General features: G+C 42.5%; 1 protein-coding gene across 1 annotated transcript in view; it reads right to left on the bottom strand.

Annotated features, from left to right (window-relative positions):
* The window catches only part of gad2 (glutamate decarboxylase 2), a 141,153-nt gene that overhangs the window by 19,352 nt on the left and 102,120 nt on the right, over positions 1–19,681 (bottom strand). Inside the window, exons 8-12 of the mRNA XM_060825716.1 lie at positions 18,865–18,944; positions 9,194–9,248; positions 6,096–6,212; positions 3,836–3,900; positions 1,762–1,840 (exon numbers count right to left, since the gene is read on the bottom strand). Of these exons, the coding sequence (XP_060681699.1) occupies positions 1,762–1,840; positions 3,836–3,900; positions 6,096–6,212; positions 9,194–9,248; positions 18,865–18,944 (396 nt within the window). The remainder of the gene's footprint in view (positions 1–1,761; positions 1,841–3,835; positions 3,901–6,095; positions 6,213–9,193; positions 9,249–18,864; positions 18,945–19,681) is intronic.

The following is a 19,681-nucleotide window of genomic DNA, read 5'->3' as shown; positions in this document are numbered from 1 at the left end:
TCAAGGATAGGTTAATTGATCAACTTGAAAATGTCAGTAAATCAGGGACAGTCAGCAAACACGCATGAAGAGTAAATCATGAAGAGTTTTTTTGAAGAGGTGACAAAGGTGGTGAACAGTGGTAAGTTGATGGATGGCGTTTATATGGAGTTCCAGAAGGCTTTTGATAAAGTCTCACATGACAGACTGTTAGCTAAGGTGAAAGCACATGAAATTGAGGGCAAATTAGTTACATGGATAAAAATTAGTTGAGAGGCAAGACACAAAGAGTTGGAATTATGAGAAAGCACTCAAATTGGCAGGATATATCAGCCTTGTGAATCAAGTGGAGAGAGTGGGGTCTGCAGATGCTGGAGATCAGAGCTGAAAATGTGTTGCTGGAAAAGCGCAGCAGGTCAGGCAGCATCCAAGGAGCAGGAGATTCGACGTTTCGGGCATAAGCCCTTCTTCAGGAATGAGGAGAGTGTATCCAGGTTGAAGTGTTCCAAGGCGGAAAATGAGGCGTTCTTCCTCCAGGTGTCTGGTGGTGAGGGAGCGGCGGTGAAGGAGGCCCAGGACCTCCATGTCCTCGGCAGAGTGGGAGGGGGAGTTGAAATGTTGGGCCATGGGGCGGTGTGGTTGATTGGTGCGGGTGTCCTGGAGATGTTCCCTAAAGCGCTCTGCTAGGAGGCGCCCAGTCTCCCCAATGTAGAGGAGACCGCATCGGGAGCAACGGATACAATAAATGATATTAGTGGATGTGCAGGTAAAACTTTGATGGATGTGGAAGGCTCCTTTAGGGCCTTGGATAGAGGTGAGGGAGGAAGTGTGGGCACAGGTTTTACAGTTCCTGCGGTGGCAGGGGAAAGTGCCAGGATGGGAAGGTGGGTTGTAGGGGGGCGTGGACCTGATCAGGTAGTCACGGAGGGAACGGTCTTTGCGGAAGGCGGAAAGGGGTGGGGAGGGAAATAGATCCCTGGTGCTGGGGTCTTTTTGGAGGTGGCGGAAATGTCGGCGGATGATTTGGTTTATGCGAACGTTCTGCCATTTCAACCCCAGGGCATCAATGTGGACTTCACTAGTTTTCTCATTTCTCCTTCCCCCACCTCACACTAGTTCCAAACTTCCAGCTCAGCACTGTCCCCATGACTTGTCCGGACTTGTCTTACCTGCCTATCTCCTTTTCCACCTATCCACTCCACCCTCTCCTCCCTGACCTATCACCTTCATCCCTTCCCCCACTCACCTATTGTACTCTATGCTACTTTCTCCCCACCCCCACCCTCCTCTAGCTTATCTCTCCACGCTTCAGGCTCTCTGCCTTTATTCCTGATGAAGGGCTTTTGCCCGAAACATCGATTTCCCTCATCCTTGGATGCTGCCTGAACTGCTGTGCTCTTCCAGCACCACTACTCCAGAATCCATTGCTTACTCAGCCAATGCTGTTGAACCTTTCATGTACATTATTTGGTAGATCACCAAATAATCAGGAATGGAAAGCCCAGGTTGATATTCTCCAAGTTTGCTTTGAACTAGCTGGAGGCTTCTATCATTGTCTTGGGCGAGATCACCAATGACTGTGCTGAGCACAGAAGGTGAAAGTGCACAGTCCTATGGGTAATGTAGGTTCATTCATAGTGCTATTAAGAAAGAAGCTTTAGATATTTGACTCTTATCTTGAAAAGGTTAGATATTGCTAACCAAATGTGAGAATTGGTCTGCATATGTTAATGACATTTAAAACTTACAATTGCATTATTGAGCTAGGAAAATAGCCCTTACCTCCTCCCTAACAAGTAAAGCAGAACATTGAAGTGGAACTCCCATCATTTTGTGCGGATTCCATGTGACAGAATTGCCCCTGGAAGTAAAAGCATCAATTGTACTTATTCATGAAGTCAGCCAGAGGAGAGAAAATAATGCAAAATCCATGTTTATATGTGAAAAGCTGTCGGAAACTGTTGAGTGAAGGTGAGGAATCAAGAGAAGAGCTGACAGGCTAACCAACATTGAATCACCTAAGGCCTTTTCATGTGATATTAAGCTGGTCTGGGTACTCAGCTGTCTGACAGTATTGCAGAGTTACTAACATATGCTAATCAAAATTATATTCTAGCTATAGGATCCTTGGTAAAATTAAGGTGCATGCAGGAATTACATCGGAACCACTGGGGAAGCCTCTCAAGAAATGCCAGGAAAATGCATCCGCTACCTCATGATTGGAGATGGAGTAGGGTGCAGCTCAGTGGTAGAAGCTCCAAACCCAAATTTCGCTCAAACCACGAGTCAGATTGACTGCTTTCTGGATTTTGCATCTGTTTTCAGTGCTAGTTGAATTTTCCAATAAATGTGATGTTATTTTTAATAGTTCAAGGTTTGTTATTCTCAATTGTTTTTATTCTTATACAGGATGCAAGCATCACTGGCAAGGCCAACTTTTGTTGCCCATTCCCAAGTGTTCTAGAGAGGGTGGTTCTGCACAGTCCATGTGATACAGATAAATATGTGCACAGTGCTATTAAGAAAGGGGCTCCAGGCGTTTGACTCTGATCCTGAAAATTTTAGATATTGATCACCAATTGAAAATAATGCATTTTCATTTACCATATCCCTCTTATCAGTTCCAATCAGGTTTAGAAATTGGCTGATAATAAACCTCACAAGGAATGACAAGAGAGAATATTTTTCCATTAGACTGTGGGTGAGCCATAAAGGACTCTGATAGGCCATGAGGTTCAGGTAAACCACTAATAACATTAACAGTAGTTCACAAATTCGTGTTTCACTTTTAGACAAACTACATCACCCACTGTTACTATTTAATCCAAATGCCAAATGGTGTAAAAGTCACGCAAAGTTAAACTTGTTGAAGGAAGACATCCATTAAGCACTTCCAAATGTGTAGAGGTTATCAGCAACTCATTAAGGCTTCTTAGAAATCAATAACTTTTACCACCTTGAAGGTCAACAGCAGGTGCATTGGAGTATCACCATCTGTAAGTTTGCCTTCAAGACACACTGCTTCTTGACTGGGAACCATATTACTAGCACTGTGGGTGCATTCCCATCAGATGGACCACAATGGCTCAATAGGTCAGTTCCCTAAACCCTTCTTAAGGGCAATTTGTGATAAGCAGCAAATACTGGCCTTACAGGCATGTGCCCTTTGTAATAATTAGGTCAGCATGAAAGTGCAGGTAATGCGCCAGGTTTTAGGGCACCATCAAATCCAAAGATAGAATTAATCACACCGAGTAAATTCTTTCAGCCTGCAGGGACAGCTATGTGAAGGTTAATTAGGAACACATTCAGTTACAAAATACTTAACAGACATTAGAGAGTTTCATGTGAAAATTGGGGGTTGAGTGCAGTGATAAGGATGTGATAATGTGTTTGGGACTTAACCAATTGTTTTGATCAGAGGCCTGAGAGTGGAGATCTTTTCAATGGGCCAAACCTCCCAGGTGTAAGAGCCAGAGCCAAATAAGGACTGTATTGCTGGGGCCACAAGAAACTGCACACATTCTGTTCCAGGTTCCATCCTTTCCTAAATTGACTTGCTTTGCTAGAGCATTTTACTTTGTCCTGGAGACTGCTCTATTAGCTTCCTCTTGCCTTTTGTTTCTCATTAAAAATTGACCTCAAAAGATTTTGAATTTTCATAGAATTAACCCAACTTCATCTGTTTCCCTAGAAGTTCGTCCGTTTCCCTAGTAGTTCTGTCAATCTTCCTTAAGTATACATTTCAAGGGCAAAATCACCCCACTGGTGCAAACACTTTAGAGCCAGACTGCCTGAGAACCAGCAGGCCAAAGCTCTGCACCAGGTCTGGGAAAGTGTTAACATGGCCCTTTACCTGTCCGCTCCATTCAGCTTCCAGCGATGTTTTCTCGACATCAGCAGACCACCGCCCCAGGCTGCCTGAATATGACAGAGCACAAAATGAAACATGACAGTGACAACATTTCTCAACTCGTAAGACAACAAAAATGGGTTGAAGTCACACTGTGGAAATGCTTTTTAATTTGGAGAGGGGTGCCTTTTTTTTGGCTTACTGGCAAAATAAATGGAATGAGGCTGCGTTTAGTTATAATTTGCCTCCTGCTGAATTGAAAGCTCAAAAAGTCTCAAGGGCTTGATTTTTCATAGTCCCAACAAATCATACTGAGAGAGTCCAGCTATCAGCTCAAAGTGTATCAAAACTGTATGGAAGAGACTGTGTATATTTTTGTAGATTCCACTCAATGAAATAAACAAATAAATAGATCAATAACTAAATTCTCAAGATAGCTCTAACTTTGCACTATTGACAAATTTACAGGATATGCTGAAAGTCTGGCTAGTAGCTCAACTCTAAAGCGATGGATAATGTAAACATAGATAGCAGCAATGTTTCAGCCCTCAGCCTCTTATATCTCAATTGGCATGTTTTGTTTCAGAAAAGTATGAAAGATATTTGTAGTTTCAGTCCAAATGTTATTTGCAGTTGTATCAAAAAGTGTACACAAACATCGGAATTATGCTCAGAAGTAAGCTATTCAGCCTTTCAATCCTACTCCTCCATTCAATAATTCTGAAGTCCGCATTCCCATCTATCCTGACCTCTTTTAATTTAACAGGTCCACCATTTCATTGTTATCCCAGTGAATAGTAATAGTGGCAAGATACAGCAGTTCCATTTCATCATGCTGGTGGATTCCCATAAAGCGCAAAGAGCTGTTCAAGATGTTGGGCTTAATGTCATGGTCTTCATGACCAGAAGTGAGCTCCATTCATCAATATTTGGATAGACTGTGTGCATTAACTCTGCATCTTGCAAGGCAACCCTTTTCAGGCAGGACTAGTCACTCTAAGACAATTATCACTGACAAACTTATTTGAGAGACAAAGTAACTTAGAACGATGGTTCTTCCGAGATTAAGATGACCATTTACAGCCACGGCTAAAGGCACCTTTAGCAGTCACAAACAGAACAGATTGAAAACTTTGTGAGGCCATGCAGCTACAAGGATCATTGTAGATAGCCTTACAAGAAACTTGAAGCAATGTTTCATACACACCTGTGGGTCAGAAGCCTGACTTGCTGGATAATTTTTGTAATATAAAACAGCCAGGAGAACGTCTGTAAAAGATGCTCACATTGCTTACAGGCAGCCAAATTCCTCAGCTATTCCTTCAATTAACATCCTTCCGCTCTATCCTTCAATAATCACCCTTCCACTCTATCCATGTCGTTGCTTAGTATCACAGGCTGAATTATCCATGATTCATATGTTTTGTTGCTATGTAATGAACAGATTAGTTCTTATATTCACATAATTGCATTTTATGCCTCACTACAATTCTTTAAACCCCAAATATTAATTGCTACTTTCTTTTCTTTCTTAAACCTATTTCTGATGTTCTAAAACATGTAAAAGTGTGATAGCTGGACTCGGTCTGGGTGTAGCCTGTGCATCACTGTTCACATTAAAGAGTGAGAATGCCTTATCGACGAGGCTGCAAAGAAATGGAGAAAGCCTAGCTGAATGGTAATCAGTTTATAATGAGGCAGAGAAACATATTCAAAGAAGGTCAAGAGAAAAAAATGCTGAGGACACGTGAATAGCTGTAGAGGAAGATGGAAAGCTATCAAGCAAGAGACCAAATATTGATAGATGCAAATAATGTGCAATTTAATTTTGACAGAAGATCCTTACATCATTAAGCATAGCCAATTTAGATAGTGATCTGATCAAACTAGGAATAATCCTTCAATTTTCATAGCTTTACAATGAAATGCTATAATTATAGTAAATTTTGTGATTTATGTCCTGTTGCGACAGGAGTTAATATTGGGAATAGGTTTGTAAGTCATTATAACTAATTGGTACAGTGCATTATTTTTCATCCAAGTATTGAAGGCACAAATGGCTACATATTTGTATTGCATTTCTCACTTCTTCACTATGAAGATGATGCCAATACTAAATTGTAAAACTTACCCCATTATTCAATACTATCAGCAATATGAAATTAATAATTACAAGATGGCTCTGTGAGGATCAATCATAGCAGATTGTGCGGACTGAAGGAGTGTCCTAATGAAGGGTATTTAGGTGAATCGACACACTTACATCAACGTGCATCCAGATCTTGTACTTGTTACATATATCAGCAATAGCTACAAGAGGATCAAAGGCACCATATACTGTCGTCCCAGCTGTAGCATTCACAAAGAATGGCACAAAGCCCTGAACAAAACAAAAAGAGACTGATTAAAAAGAGTTGCATGAAGTATTTAAAGGAGGCACCAAAATGGTATAATGCAGTTCCTACTATTAGAGTATGGAATTTTTCTGTTCACTGCTGCCCTTCTCTCTAAGTTCTTTGGAGTGGAACGTAAAGGACACAGAGAATCACGTCCACTTGTAGTACCTCATAGAAAGGCTGCATTTCTATTTGGAGAAACATGGTCTGGTTGGGCTGAGCTTGCAATTGGATGCCTCATTTCCATGGTAGCCCTTACATAAACAGTTTCGTACTGGATGTAGCAGCCTAGATGTAGGGGCAACCCAGCATTGCACAGGCAAGAGCATGGATCATGCTTTCCTGAGCTTCACCTGATTGCCAGGAATTAACATTCCCTGGGTGTAAAAGAGTATACATCTTCAAGCCAGTTTGGGCCTCAGCTCCTTACTTTTAGAAAGCCATGCAGGCCACCTTCAAACTCCATCTTGATTGAACCTCCTCCTCCCCTCCCTTTCTGATGGATGAAATAAAAATACCACATGACTGATTAGCAAGGTTAAATTTCATGGAATACAGGGAGAACTAGCCATTTGGATACAGAACTGGCTCAAAGGTAGAAGACAGAGGGTGGTGGTGGAGGCTTGTTTTTCAGACTGGAGGCCTGTGACCAGTGGAGTACCACATGGATCGGTGCTGGGTCCTAGACTTTTTGTCATTTACATAAATGATTTGGATGCGAGCATAAGAGGTACAGTTAGTAAGTTTGCAGATGACACCAAAATTGGAGGTGTAGTGGACAGCGAAGAGGGTTACCTCAGATTACAACAGGATCTGGACCAGATGGGCCAATGGGCTGAGAAGTGGTATATGGAGTTTAATTCAGATAAATGTGAGGTGCTGCATTTTGGGAAAGCAAATCTTAGCAGGACTTATACACTTAATGGTAAGGTCCTAGGGAGTGTTGCTGAACAAAGAGACCTTGGAGTGCAGGTTCATAGCTTCTTGAAAGTGGAGTCACAGGTAGATAGGATAGTGAAAAAGGCATTTGGTATGCTTTCCTTTATTGGTCAGAGTATTGAGTACAGGAGTTGGGAGGTCATGTTGCAGCTATACAGGATATTGGTTAGGCCACTGTTGGAATATTGCATGCAATTCTGGTCTCCTTCCTATTGGAAAAATGTTATGAAACTTGAAAGGGTTCAGAAAATATTTACAAGGATGTTGCCAGGATTGGAGGATCTGAGCTACAGGGAGAGGCTGAACTGGCTGAGACTGTTTTCCCTGGAGCATCAGAGGCTGAGGGGTGACCTTATAGAGGTTTACAAAATTATGAGGGGCATGGATAGGATAAATAGGCAAAGTCTTTTCCCTGGGGTCGGGGAGTCCAGAGCTAGAGGTTTAGGGTGAGAGGGGAAAGATATAAAACAGATCTACGGGGCAACTTTTTCACACAGAGGGTGGTACGTGGATGGAATGAGCTGCCAGGGGATGTGGTGGAGGCTGGTACAATTGCAACATTTAAAATGCATTTGCATGGGTATATGAATTGGAAGGGTTTGGAAGGATATAGGCCGGGCGCTGGCAGGTGGGACTAGATTGGGTTGGGATATCTGGTCGGCATGGACAGGTTGGACCGAAGGGTTTGTTTCAATGATGTACATCTTTATGACTCTATGACTCTATGTGATTTGGCAATGGAAGGAAAAGGTTTAGTTGTGTGTAAGAGCTCTCCTGGATATAAAAAAAAGTCAGATTTTTTTTCCCTCTTGAACTCCATTTTAGTTTAGTCCCCTCTCTCTACCTTTCTCACTTCTCTTGTTATTGCATTGCCCCTCATGAGCTGTGCTTTTAAAGTTTTTCATTTAGTCAGAAACACAGACGATTCTCCGGTGGAAATAAAGTAAACAACGACATGGGTCATTTGGTGATGACAAAAAAACAAACATCTCAGTTGTACTAAAGCATCTCTGGGTAGAAATAAAATGAATAAAAAAAGGAGTTTGGTTCTTCCTCACTAGAGGTGGCTTCTGGACAGAGTAAAAAGGTCAAGAAGGAAATGGAAGAATATTTGTATGAAACAATAAGTATACAGCAAAACACTTGTAAATCTCTGAAAATCCACTTTTGGGAACTGCTATGTCATCGGTTTTCTGGCAGTTCCCAAGGGCAGGACTTCCCGCTTACCTGAGTGGCAGAAATCAAATTCTCAGACTGTTTAGCCTACCATGTGACTGCTGTGAGGTACGCTTTTTAAACATTGGCCCATTCACAGTCAACTTTCCTCTCAGGGAGCAAAAAGTCAGCTGTCCGCCACCCCCAACAAATATACCCTGTCTGGTCAATGTCTCCACTGGTATGGTCATTGCTTGCAGGTGTGAATATTGCATTTTTTTTCCCTCAGTGAAACAATCTAGGCTGCTTTACATAATCTTTAACAACTAAGCCACAGAGATTTGATGTTGGGGAGAATTCAAAACAGCTCATATGATTCCTTTCATTCTTCCAACTTACCCTAAATTAAAGATGCAGTGCTAAAACACAACAATCTTATAAACTTGTCATTTGTAATACAGGGCTAACTCATACTGATTTCCTCTAACTACCTGATACCCAGAGTTTACAGTTTTCTGAAAAAAGATAGTTGATACCAAAGTTATAAGCAGGACTTTGAATCCTGCCAATCCACATCAAAGTTATTGGAATACTATCGCAATTGTGTAAGTGGTACTGATAAGTAACTTGATAAAATGCAAACCCACATGAGGCAGCTGGGTTGTTGAATTCTTAAACTAATTACAAAATTTGTCACTAGCTCCTTGACTATGGTCGCTTGACTACAAATAGAAACTTATTTGACAGCTGACAGCTGAGTGCTCTAAACTGGCACTCTGCCCACGGGAAATTCATGCTTAATTCAGAATTGAGTGTAGAAAACATGCAATAGTTTTAATTGGGTCTGTATTTAATTAAAAAATGAACTGACCTTTTCCTTAGCTTCAAGTATTCTTCTCTCAAGGTCTGATGGGATGATTTTTCCCCTGCAATTTTCAAAAACACACATTCATATTTTGAAATGCATTACCCATCTGCAAATGGTATTTCAATTATTTGCATTTTTCGTAAAAGCAAACTAAGATCTGTGGTTTGTCCTAAATGCCACTCCACTTCCTGTATCCAGTGAAAAACACATTTTTCACTCTTAATAGCACAAGACTGTTGGAAAGTGTGGAGCACGGTGGGGAGCACAGTGGCACAGTGGTTAGCACTGCTGTCTCACAGCACCTGAGACCTGGGTTCAATTCCCGACTCAGGTGACTGACTGTGTGGAGTTTGCATGTTCTCCCCGTGTCGGCGTGGGTTTCCTCCGGGTGCTCCGGTTTCCTCCCACAGTCCAAAGATGTGCGGGTCAGGTGAATTGGCCATGCTAAATTGCCCGTAGTGTTAGGTAAGCGGTAAATGTGGGGGTATGGGTGGGTTGCGGGTCGGTGTGGACTTGTTAGGCTGAAGGGCCTGTTTCCACACTGTAAGTAATCTAATCGGGGTGGGGGGATGCATGGGGGGTTGGTCACTTTATCCTGATTAATTGTCTTGCCAACTAGTGGAACATTTGAAATTTTGTAAATGTGAGCACGAATTCAATACATTGACAGAGTTCTCTTCCAGTCTTATAATCCCCTGGAACATCTGCGTGTGACCAATTCTAGCCTCTTGAGAATTCACTATTTTACCACTTGCTCCACCACATTCCACCACTGGCTCCAGCTAGCAAGCTCCTGAATTCTTGAATTTCCTCCAAATATCTGCCTATTTTTCTATTTCTCTCCTTTCTTTAAAATGTGACTGAAACTTACCTCTTTTGGTCATGCATTTGACCATTTTGCCTCTTTCTTCTTTGAACAGGAGGTAAACAGAGGGATAGAAACTGGGTATGGAGAATAAGTAATGGATCTAAATAAGGACTAGAAACCGGCGCAGGCTTGGTGGGCCGAAGGACATTGTGCTGCATTGTTATTTCTTATTTGTTCTAATAATTATATACGTGGCATAGTGTCACATTTGGCATTGTTTGTAACATCTATAAGGACAGCTCAGCACTAGTTTCATTCCTGAGTCAGGCACGCAGAGTTGCATGTGACTCCTGTCCAGTAACTTGACCTTTAACAATAACACTGAACTAGTAATTCAGAACCATAGGCTTATGATCTGGGATGATGGAATCAAACCTCGCAATGGCTGATTTTTTAACTTTAAAAAATTTGGAATTAAAAGACTGTATAATAACAGTCATGTTAACATTGCTGGTAGTCATGTAAACCCATCTTGTTCACTAACAAAAACATAAATTGCTGGAAAAGCTCAGCAGATCTGACAGCATTGTGGAGAGAAATCAGAGTTAACATTTTGGGTTGAGTGATCCTTCCTCAGAATTGTTCACTAACAACCCTTAAGGAAGGAAATCTATGCTTTCTTTGGCTGGTGTCTACATGTGAATCCAGATGCACAGTAACATGGATGATTCAACTGCCCTCTGAAATAGCCTAGCAAGGAACTCAGGTGGATTAAAAACCACTATGAGGTCCAAAGGAATGACACAAAACAGACAACTTAGCACTGGAAATCACAATGGCAAATATGGTCCTGTTGACCGTGCAAAGATTTTCTTACTGACACCTCAGGTTTGTGTCAAGGTTACAAGAGAAGTCCCATAGACTGGACAAGCAACAGTCTTGACACAGTCATACACACAGTATCATATTTGACTGATAATGCCTCAGACATCACCATCATCATCACCAACCTTCAAGAAGCCCTGTCCTACCAGCAGGACACACTCAGCAGAGGTGGTAGCACTGTGGTATACAGCCACAACTGTCCTACAAGTCCTTAACATTAACTAATACTCCTCTAAGTTATTTTTGGTGTGTGGTCCTAGAAGGTCTGTGTGCGGATTCATATTCTGAAACTGGAATTTGATGTGTCAGCCGTTGATCAGATTAGATTACTTACAATGTGGAATGTGCATTGAACCTCGGAGGAAAAAGAGCATTATTCAGGACCCATGAAGTCTCATGAATCAGGTCACGCATAGGCTCAGAAACCTCCTGCTGATTACCATGTACCGTGTTCATCCTGAACTCCCAGACTGATGAATCAATGTTCCTTCATGTTGAACATCATTTGGACAAAGCATGGCAGGTGGCAAGAGCACAGAATATAATCTGGGTGGGGTGGGTATTTGCACTCCCGTTTTTGTTTTCTGAAAAACCTTCTCCTCTGCTTTTGGTTGCACTTCAGTCCCACGCTCCTGATCTTTGGGCATCAGGTGGGGAGGGGGAAGGGTAGGTCAGTGGACCTCTTCATGGATCTGCTCCTGGGCCTGGCCAAACTAGCCATAAACTGGTCCAGGTAGCGGGCCATGGAGGGTGTCATTAGGGCTGATAGCCTGCCTATCTTCCATGGTTATATCTGTGCCTGGGTGTCCCTGGAGAAGGAGCACGCAGTGTCCAGCAACACCCTTGAGGTTTTCCGGGAGTGGTGGGCATCGTGGTGTGTGGAGTGGTTTATTTCCCCCTTTGACTCTATTTTTATTTAATCCCTGCCCTCCCCTTTCACTTTTTGATCACAGACCGTTGCCCTTTGATGAGAAGGGCCCTGTTTGACACTGGCCTCTCGGGTGTCTCTTTCCTTCTTGGTGGTGGAAAACGAATGAAGTTGTACACACTTGTTGTTTTTCGCTGTGTCTCACACCTGCACACACACACACAATGTGGGCGCTGGGGGGGAAAATAAGCACAACCACTGTTAGGTGGGGTTAGAGGCAATAAAAAGGAAAATATTTTCTGGGTGGAGGACTTCAGCATCCATCACCAAGAGTGGCTCAGTAGCATGACTACTAACATATCAAGCTGAGTCCTAAGGCCATAGCTGCTAGACTGCATTTGTGACAAATGGTGAGGAAACTAACTACTTGACCTAGTATTCACCAGTTTGCCTGTTGCTAATCCGTCCATCCTCAACTGTTTTGGCAGGAGTGACAACCACATAGTTTCTGAGGAAACCAAATCCTATTTTCACATTGAGGGTAGATTCCATCATGTTGTGAGGCAAAATCATCACATTAAATGGGGTAGATTTTGAATAGATATAGCAACTGAAAACTGGGCATCCATGAGGTGGTGTAGCCATCAACAGTAACAGAATCAACCACAATCTGGAACTCTCATGATCTATCATCACCATCAAGCCTACAGGTCAACCTTTGTTTAATGAAGCATGCAGGAGGACAGGTCAGTGGTCGCACTAAACATGTATAAAAATTAGATGCCAATCTGATAAAGTTACAATGCTGGATCTCTTGAATGCTAAACAAGGGAGGCAGCATGCGATATGAGGGACTAAGCCATCTGCCAAGCAATGAATGGTCGTGGGCAATGAATCAACTGGAGGCAGTAGGAAAGTCGACAAATATCTCCATCCTCAATAATGAGGGAGCACAGCATATCAGTTCAAAAGGCAAGATTGAAGAATTTGAATCCATTTTCAAAGAGAAATGCAGAATGGATGATCCATCTCAACGTCCTCTGAGATGACCAGTATCACTGATTCCAGTCTTCAGTCAATTTGATTTGTTCCTTGTGAAATCAAGAAATGTCCAGAGACACTGGATGTTACTATTCTGACAATAATATTGAAGAAATGTGCTTCAAAACGTGCTGTGCCCAGACAAAATGTTCCAGTCCAGTAACAACACGAATGTTGAACTGACAATATGGAAGAAGGCCCAGGTATGTCCTGTACAAGGACAAATCCAACCCCACCCAATTATTGCCCTTTTAGAAAGCCCTTGATCATCAGCAAAGTAATGGAAAGGGTTGGCAGGAGGGTTATCACATGCCCACTTGTGTTCAGTTTGGTTTCTGTCAGGGTCACTCAGCTCCTGATAGGGTAATCGCTCACATTGCTGCTTTAAGTCACAACCCTTAAGCATTTTTGATTCCTTTCCAGTTGAATCAAAATTTCAAATTTCCCAAAATCTGATCCTGAAGATGTCTGTGGATCCTGAGTGGTTGTTTCCGTTTGCTGCTTCCGTTCACTGGCAGCTGTCATTTGGCATTATAGGTCCAAATGCTGTGACATATCCAGCTCAAAATGCATTAATGCAGCAAAAGTAGTTACAAGTTTTTAACTTGCTGTATTGTATTCAGAAGTCAATGCATTCACAGAGCAGAGGAGGAGTGATTCTGACAGCACAGCACCAAATCTGCATCTCTTCATTTCATAACAAATTTGTCTGTGCAGCCTGACCTGAAGTATTTAAGTTAATATTGCTCAGGTTAAATTCATCATTTTTTCTTTCCCTTGACAGTCAGCCAAGAGCCTGAACCAAAGGTTGCCATAGCAATTTGCAATGATAATTAGTGAACAAAAGGAGAATCATTATATACAATTTTAAGCCACTCTGAGATGATGAGTCCCCTGTGACATCCAAGGTTTATGCAGAACCAGAGTTTACAATGCAGAATATAAAATTATCCCTGTGCTCTCATATTATATACACCTACTATATTTGAAAAATCCCAAACACTGTTTGCCATTTTCCTCCTGCTCTACTTCTTATGCTTAGTGGCGGCTTCTCAAAGGCAAATGCTTTGGAATCGTTGCATCAAGCAGTTGCATTAAACAAAAATCATTCGTGGGATGTGGGTGTTGCTTGCTGGGCCAGCATTTATTGCCTATTCATAATTGCCCTTGAGAAGAAGGTGGTGAGCTGCCTTCTTGAACTGCTGCAATCCATTCGATGTTCCAAGGAAGTTCCAGGATCTTGATTCAAGGGATTGTGTTGGTGACAGTGGTGTCTACGGCAATGTCTATCAATGTTATTCTGAAAGATTTTTGACACATCCTGAAATGTTGGTAAGGAAGTTTTGATGTAGGACAGGGCTGTATTTGTTGCTGTGGTCTCCATTACAAGGTGGTCTATTTTAAGTCATTCCTTTGGGCTTCAGAATGGTTTTATATGTCTGAGTTCCTTGCTAGGCCAGAAACACTGAAGGAATGGTGATCTGTTTCCAAGTCAGGATAATGAGTGTCATGGAGGGGAACTTGCATGTTCCTATCTATCCACTTTTCTTGTCTTTCTAGGTGGGGGTGGTTGTGGGTTTGGAAGCTGCTGTCTAAGGAGGCTTGGTGAACTTCTGCAGTCCATCTTGTAGGTACTATACTCTGCTACTACTGAGCGTCAGTGGAGGAGGGTGTAGATGTTTGTAGATGTAGTGCCCATCAAGCAGGTTGCTTTGTCCTGGATAACATCAAGCTTCATGAGCATTGTTTGAATTATATTCTTCAAAAAAGTGGAGAGTACTCCATCAAACTCTTGACTTGTGCCTTGTAGGTGGACAGACTTTGGGGAGTCAGGAGGTAAATTACTTGCTGAAGATTCCTAGCATCAGACCTCTCTTGTACGTATGGTTATATTAGATTAGGGCCGGTACTGCGCTGTCACGTTCCATAGATTACTTACTGTGTGGAAACAGGCCCTTCGGCCCAACAAGTCCACACTGACCCACCGAAGCGCAATCCACTCAGACCATTCCCCTACATTTACCCATGCCCCTAACACTATGGGCAATTTAGCATGGCCAATTCACCTAACCTGCACATTTTTGGACTGCAGGAGGAAACCGAAGCACCTGGAGGAAACCCACACAGACACAGGGAGAATGTGCAAACTCCACACAGTCAGTCGCCTGAGGTGGGAATTGAACCCGGGCCTCTGGCGCTGTGCCACCTGTGCTGCGTTTATATAATGAGTCCAGTTGAGTTTCTGGTCAATGGTAATCTCCAGCATGTTGATAGGAGAGGTTTCAGCAGTGGAATTGCCATTGAAAATGGAAGGGAAGTGGTTAAATTCTTTCTTTTAGCAGATGGTACTCCCTGGCAAGGGTGTGCTGCGAATATTACTTGCCATGTAAAGCTCAAGATTAGATGCATTGTCTTGCTGCATTTGCACATGGATTGTTTCAGTATCTGAAGAGTTGTGAACAGTGCTGAACATTATGTTATCATTGGCAAGTCTCTCTGCTTCTGACCATATGATGGAGGAGAGGTCATTGATGATGCAGCTGAAGATGGTTGGGCCTAGGACACAATCCTCCTGGTTCGGGGTTGGTGGGATTATGGAAGGGTGGAGTTGATGGTCTTTTGGTATTATCGCTAGACTATTAAAACTAGAAACCCAGTTAATGTATTGAGGACCCAGGTTTAAATACTGCCATGGCAGATGGTGGAATTTGAATTCAATAAAAGCCTGGAATTAAGAGTTTAATGTTGACAATTAAACCATTGTCAGTTGTCAGGGAAAACCTATCTGGTTCATTTATGTTCTTTAGGGAAGGAAAATTGGTATCTGCTCTGGCGTCTATATAACTCAGTCCCCAAGCAGTCTGGGTGACTCTTACCTGCTTTCTGGGCAATTCAGGATGGGCAATAAATGTTGGCCCATGATCAAATAAAATAAAAATCCCATAGAAATGTCCTGAAGCTGAAATGATTGATCTCCACCAAACATGGTCATTTTCCTTTGTGTCATGTGTGAATCCAACCAGCAGACAGCTTTCCCCCGATTCCCATTGACTGGAGCTTTGCTAGGGCTCCTTGATGACACACCTGATGAAATGTGCTCTTGATATCTAGTTAGCCACCTTCATGTCACCTTTTGGAGTTTAGCTTTTTTGGCCAATTTAAATCAAGGTTGTCAAAAGTTCAGAAGTTGAGTTTCCCTGGCAGAACCTAAATGGAGCATCACTGAACTGGTTACTGTTAAGGAAGTGCTGCTTGATGGCTTAATTGATGACTCCTTCCATCCCTTTACTGATGGTTGAAAGCAAACTAATGGGGTAATAATTGCTAGGTTGGGTTTGTCCTGCTTTATATGTGCAGGATTCTGGGTATTTTTCCCCATGCTGCCAAGTATATGTCAACACTGTGTCTGTAATGGAACAACTTGGCTAGGGGCAAGGAAAGGTCGGGAATACAAGTCTTCAGGACTATTGCTGGAAGGTTATCAGGGCCCATAGACTTTGCATGATTTGTTTTATTAAGAATCCCCACAGTGTGGAAACAGGCTATTCATGTTAACCCTCCAAAGAGCATTCCAACACCCTTCCAATCCCTGTAATCTTGCATTTCCCCACCTGTACTCCACCTGTAAATCTTTGGACTATGGGAGGAAAATGAATCACTTGGAGGAAACCCACGCAGACAATGTGCAAACACTGACAGCCACCCAAGGCTGGAATTGAACTTGGATCTCCAGCACTGAGGCAGCAGTGCTAACCATTAAGCCACCATTCTGCACCCCCCCCCCCCCCGCCTTCCCCCCCTCCCCCCCCCAACCATGCTGAATCGCTCAGTTTTAACATTTTCATCAATGGCTTTGGGCTCTCCTATCATTGAGTATGAGGATAATTGTGGAGCCTTCACCTCCAGAGAATGGTTTAATTGTCCATCACCATTCATGACCAGATATGGCAGGGCAGCAGAGCTTGAATTGTCGGTTGTTGGCTCTTAGCTCTGACCACCATTTGCTGTTTATGATATCTTGCATGCAAGCAGTCTTGTTTTCTAGCTTCACCAGCATGACACCTCTTTGTTACATAATGGTGATGTTGCTCCTCACATGCCCTCCTGCACCCTTCATTGAACCAGGGTTGATCCCCAAGCTTGATGGTAATGGCTGAGTTGGGGATATGCTGGGGCATGAAGTTCCAGATTTTGCTGCAGTATGGCCCACAGCGCCTCATTGATCCCCAGTCTTGAGATACTAGATCTGTTCTAATTCATTCCCAACTTACCATGGTGGTAATGCCACATAACATACTGGACAGTATCCTTATTATGAAAATGATCATTATGTAGTGATCATTCCTACTGATACCGTCATGAATGGATGCATCTATGGCAGGCAGGTTGATGAGGGTGAAGTTTTGTATGTTCTTCTCATTGATAGACATTGAAATTTCCCACATAGACTACATTCTTGGCCCTTGCCACCCCAGTGACTCCAAATGGTGTTTGACAAGGAGAAGTATGGATTCATCAGCTGAGGTGTGTGGAACATGGTAAGCAACAGAAGGGTTCTTTGCCCACGTTTAAGTTAATGCTATGAGACCTTACGATGTCCCGAGTTAATGTTGAGGATCCCCAGGCAACTCTCTCTTGACTGTATACCACTGTGCTGCCACCTCTTCTGGGTCTGTCCTACCAGTGGGACAGGACATATCCAAGAATGGTAATGGCAAATCTGGGATACTTATTATAAAGTGTGATTCCATTAATATGACTATGTCAGACTGTTGTGACACAACTCTCCTAACCTTTTCAGTGGTCCCAGATATTAATAAAGAGGATTTTGCAGAGTTGACTTTGTTCAATATTTCTTTGTAACTTCCGATGCCCAGATTGGTAGAGATGATTGGTACAGGTTTGTTTTTTTTAGACTTCTTAAGCATTCTGAAACAACTGAATGGCTGATTATGATATTTCAGAGGATAGTGGAGTGTTGACCTCATTGCTGTAGGACTAGAATCACATGAAAATATTTCTAAACAAAAAGAATGGCTAGGTGCTGTCAACATGAGGGCATAATACTGTTTGTGTTAGTGTCCCGTTGACCTTGCTGCATTCGGGTTGGTCCAAGTCCTGCATCACTAGAGTCACCTTGCAGAATGAGTTCTCTACTTATGTCATAATACTTCAGCACTTGTGTTGAATTCACTCCAAATCATGGGACCATGAAGTTGACTCATGGAAACAATAAGTTGTGTTGAACCGACTGGTTAAGTAGTTTAGAGATGTCATGACTGTCAGAGTGAAGGAAACGCAGCAGTCAATTTGCACGGAATACAATCTCACAAACTTGCATATCTAATACCTCGATACTAATTAATCATGTTGGCCGAGGAATAAATATTGGCAAGAATGCCACCAAGAACTTACCTTCTCTTTTGTGAAATATTGCCATAGTATCTTTCTCGTCCACCAGAGATAGCAAATGGTAAGTTCAGTTTAACATTTCTGATTATCTTCAGTACTGTGTAAAGACTGAGACCTTAATGAAATTAATCAAACCTAGAGTTCCAGGGAAGAGGGACATGGATTTGGAAGGGATCAAGCCTTTCAGGGATTTGGAAAGTGAAAGGAATTTTGAGATCATTTGAATTTTTTTCTTCATTCTTTCTTGGGGAGTGCATGTTACAGGCAAGGCCAGCATTTGTTGCACATCCTTAATTGCCACTGAAGCAAGCAGCTGGTTAGGCTACTTCAGAGAATAGCTAAGAGTCAATCACACTGCTTTGATTTTGATTTAAGGGACCAAATCAGAGCTGTACTGGAGTGAAAAGCCAGGGTAAGAGAGAAAGGTGGAATAATGGATTTTAATGAGGTCAAAGGCATTAAAGGTGGAGATGGAGGCAGAGCTGAACAGATTGGTAGCTGCAGGAATGTCATCGTGAATGTGCTCTGCAGTCAGAGCTTTGAGTGAATGTACATGCAGATTCTACATCAGTAGAGACCTCTAATGTGCCTGAAAGCAGAATCTGTCTCTTACTGTTTGAGGAGTGGAAAATTCTACAGGCAAAGTATAATGTGACCTACCTTACATCGCACTTGATCAAAACCACTCCATCTGTCCCGATCCCCAGAGCTGCTGCTGCTTTCTTTATTGAAAAATGACTCTGTAAGCATCAACACACAGTGACATAAATAGGATTCGAGCTAAAACAGACAAGGTGAATTGTGTACTAGTTAAGAGTTATTTTAATCAGAGCATTCCTGCAGTGTGGAAACAGGTCATTCAACCTAAGAGCATCCCACTCAGACACTCCCCTCACTCCTTGTAACCCTACATTTCCCATGGCTAATCCATCTAGTTTGCACATCCCTGGACATTATGGACAATTTAGCATGACCAATCCACCTAGCCTGCACATTGTTGGATTGTGAGAAGAAACCAGAGCATGGGGAGAATGTGCAAACTCCAGACTGGCAATTGCCTGAGGGTAGAATCAACCTGGGTCCCTGGTACCATGAGGCTGCAGCACTAACCCCTGAGCCATCATGCTGTCCCACTGTCTACCCTTTGTTAACTGCAATATCTGTTGAAGATAACACCAATCTGCTTATGATAAAAGTACAGACCAGCCATAAATTAGTGTAATGGCAGTGGTGTAGGAGTTTGATCTACTCTAGGACAGTGACTCAGCAACAAAGTTGATTTGTTAGTGATGACCTCCACCACTCTTTGTTCGTTCCCAACCAGAAGACAATGGGGACTGCAAATACTGGAGAAATCAGTGTTGATAAAGTATGGCACTGGAGAAGGCACAGCAGATCAGGGAGTGTCCAAGGACCAAGAGAGTCAACATTTCGGGCAGGACTCTTTTACAGTCGTGAATAAAGTCCTGCCTGAAAT

Source organism: Hemiscyllium ocellatum, chromosome 5 (genome assembly GCF_020745735.1).
Source record: "Hemiscyllium ocellatum isolate sHemOce1 chromosome 5, sHemOce1.pat.X.cur, whole genome shotgun sequence".
Classification (NCBI taxonomy): domain Eukaryota; kingdom Metazoa; phylum Chordata; class Chondrichthyes; order Orectolobiformes; family Hemiscylliidae; genus Hemiscyllium; species Hemiscyllium ocellatum.
Note: the sequence above shows the minus strand (reverse complement) of the source record. Positions and strands in the feature narration are given on the sequence as shown.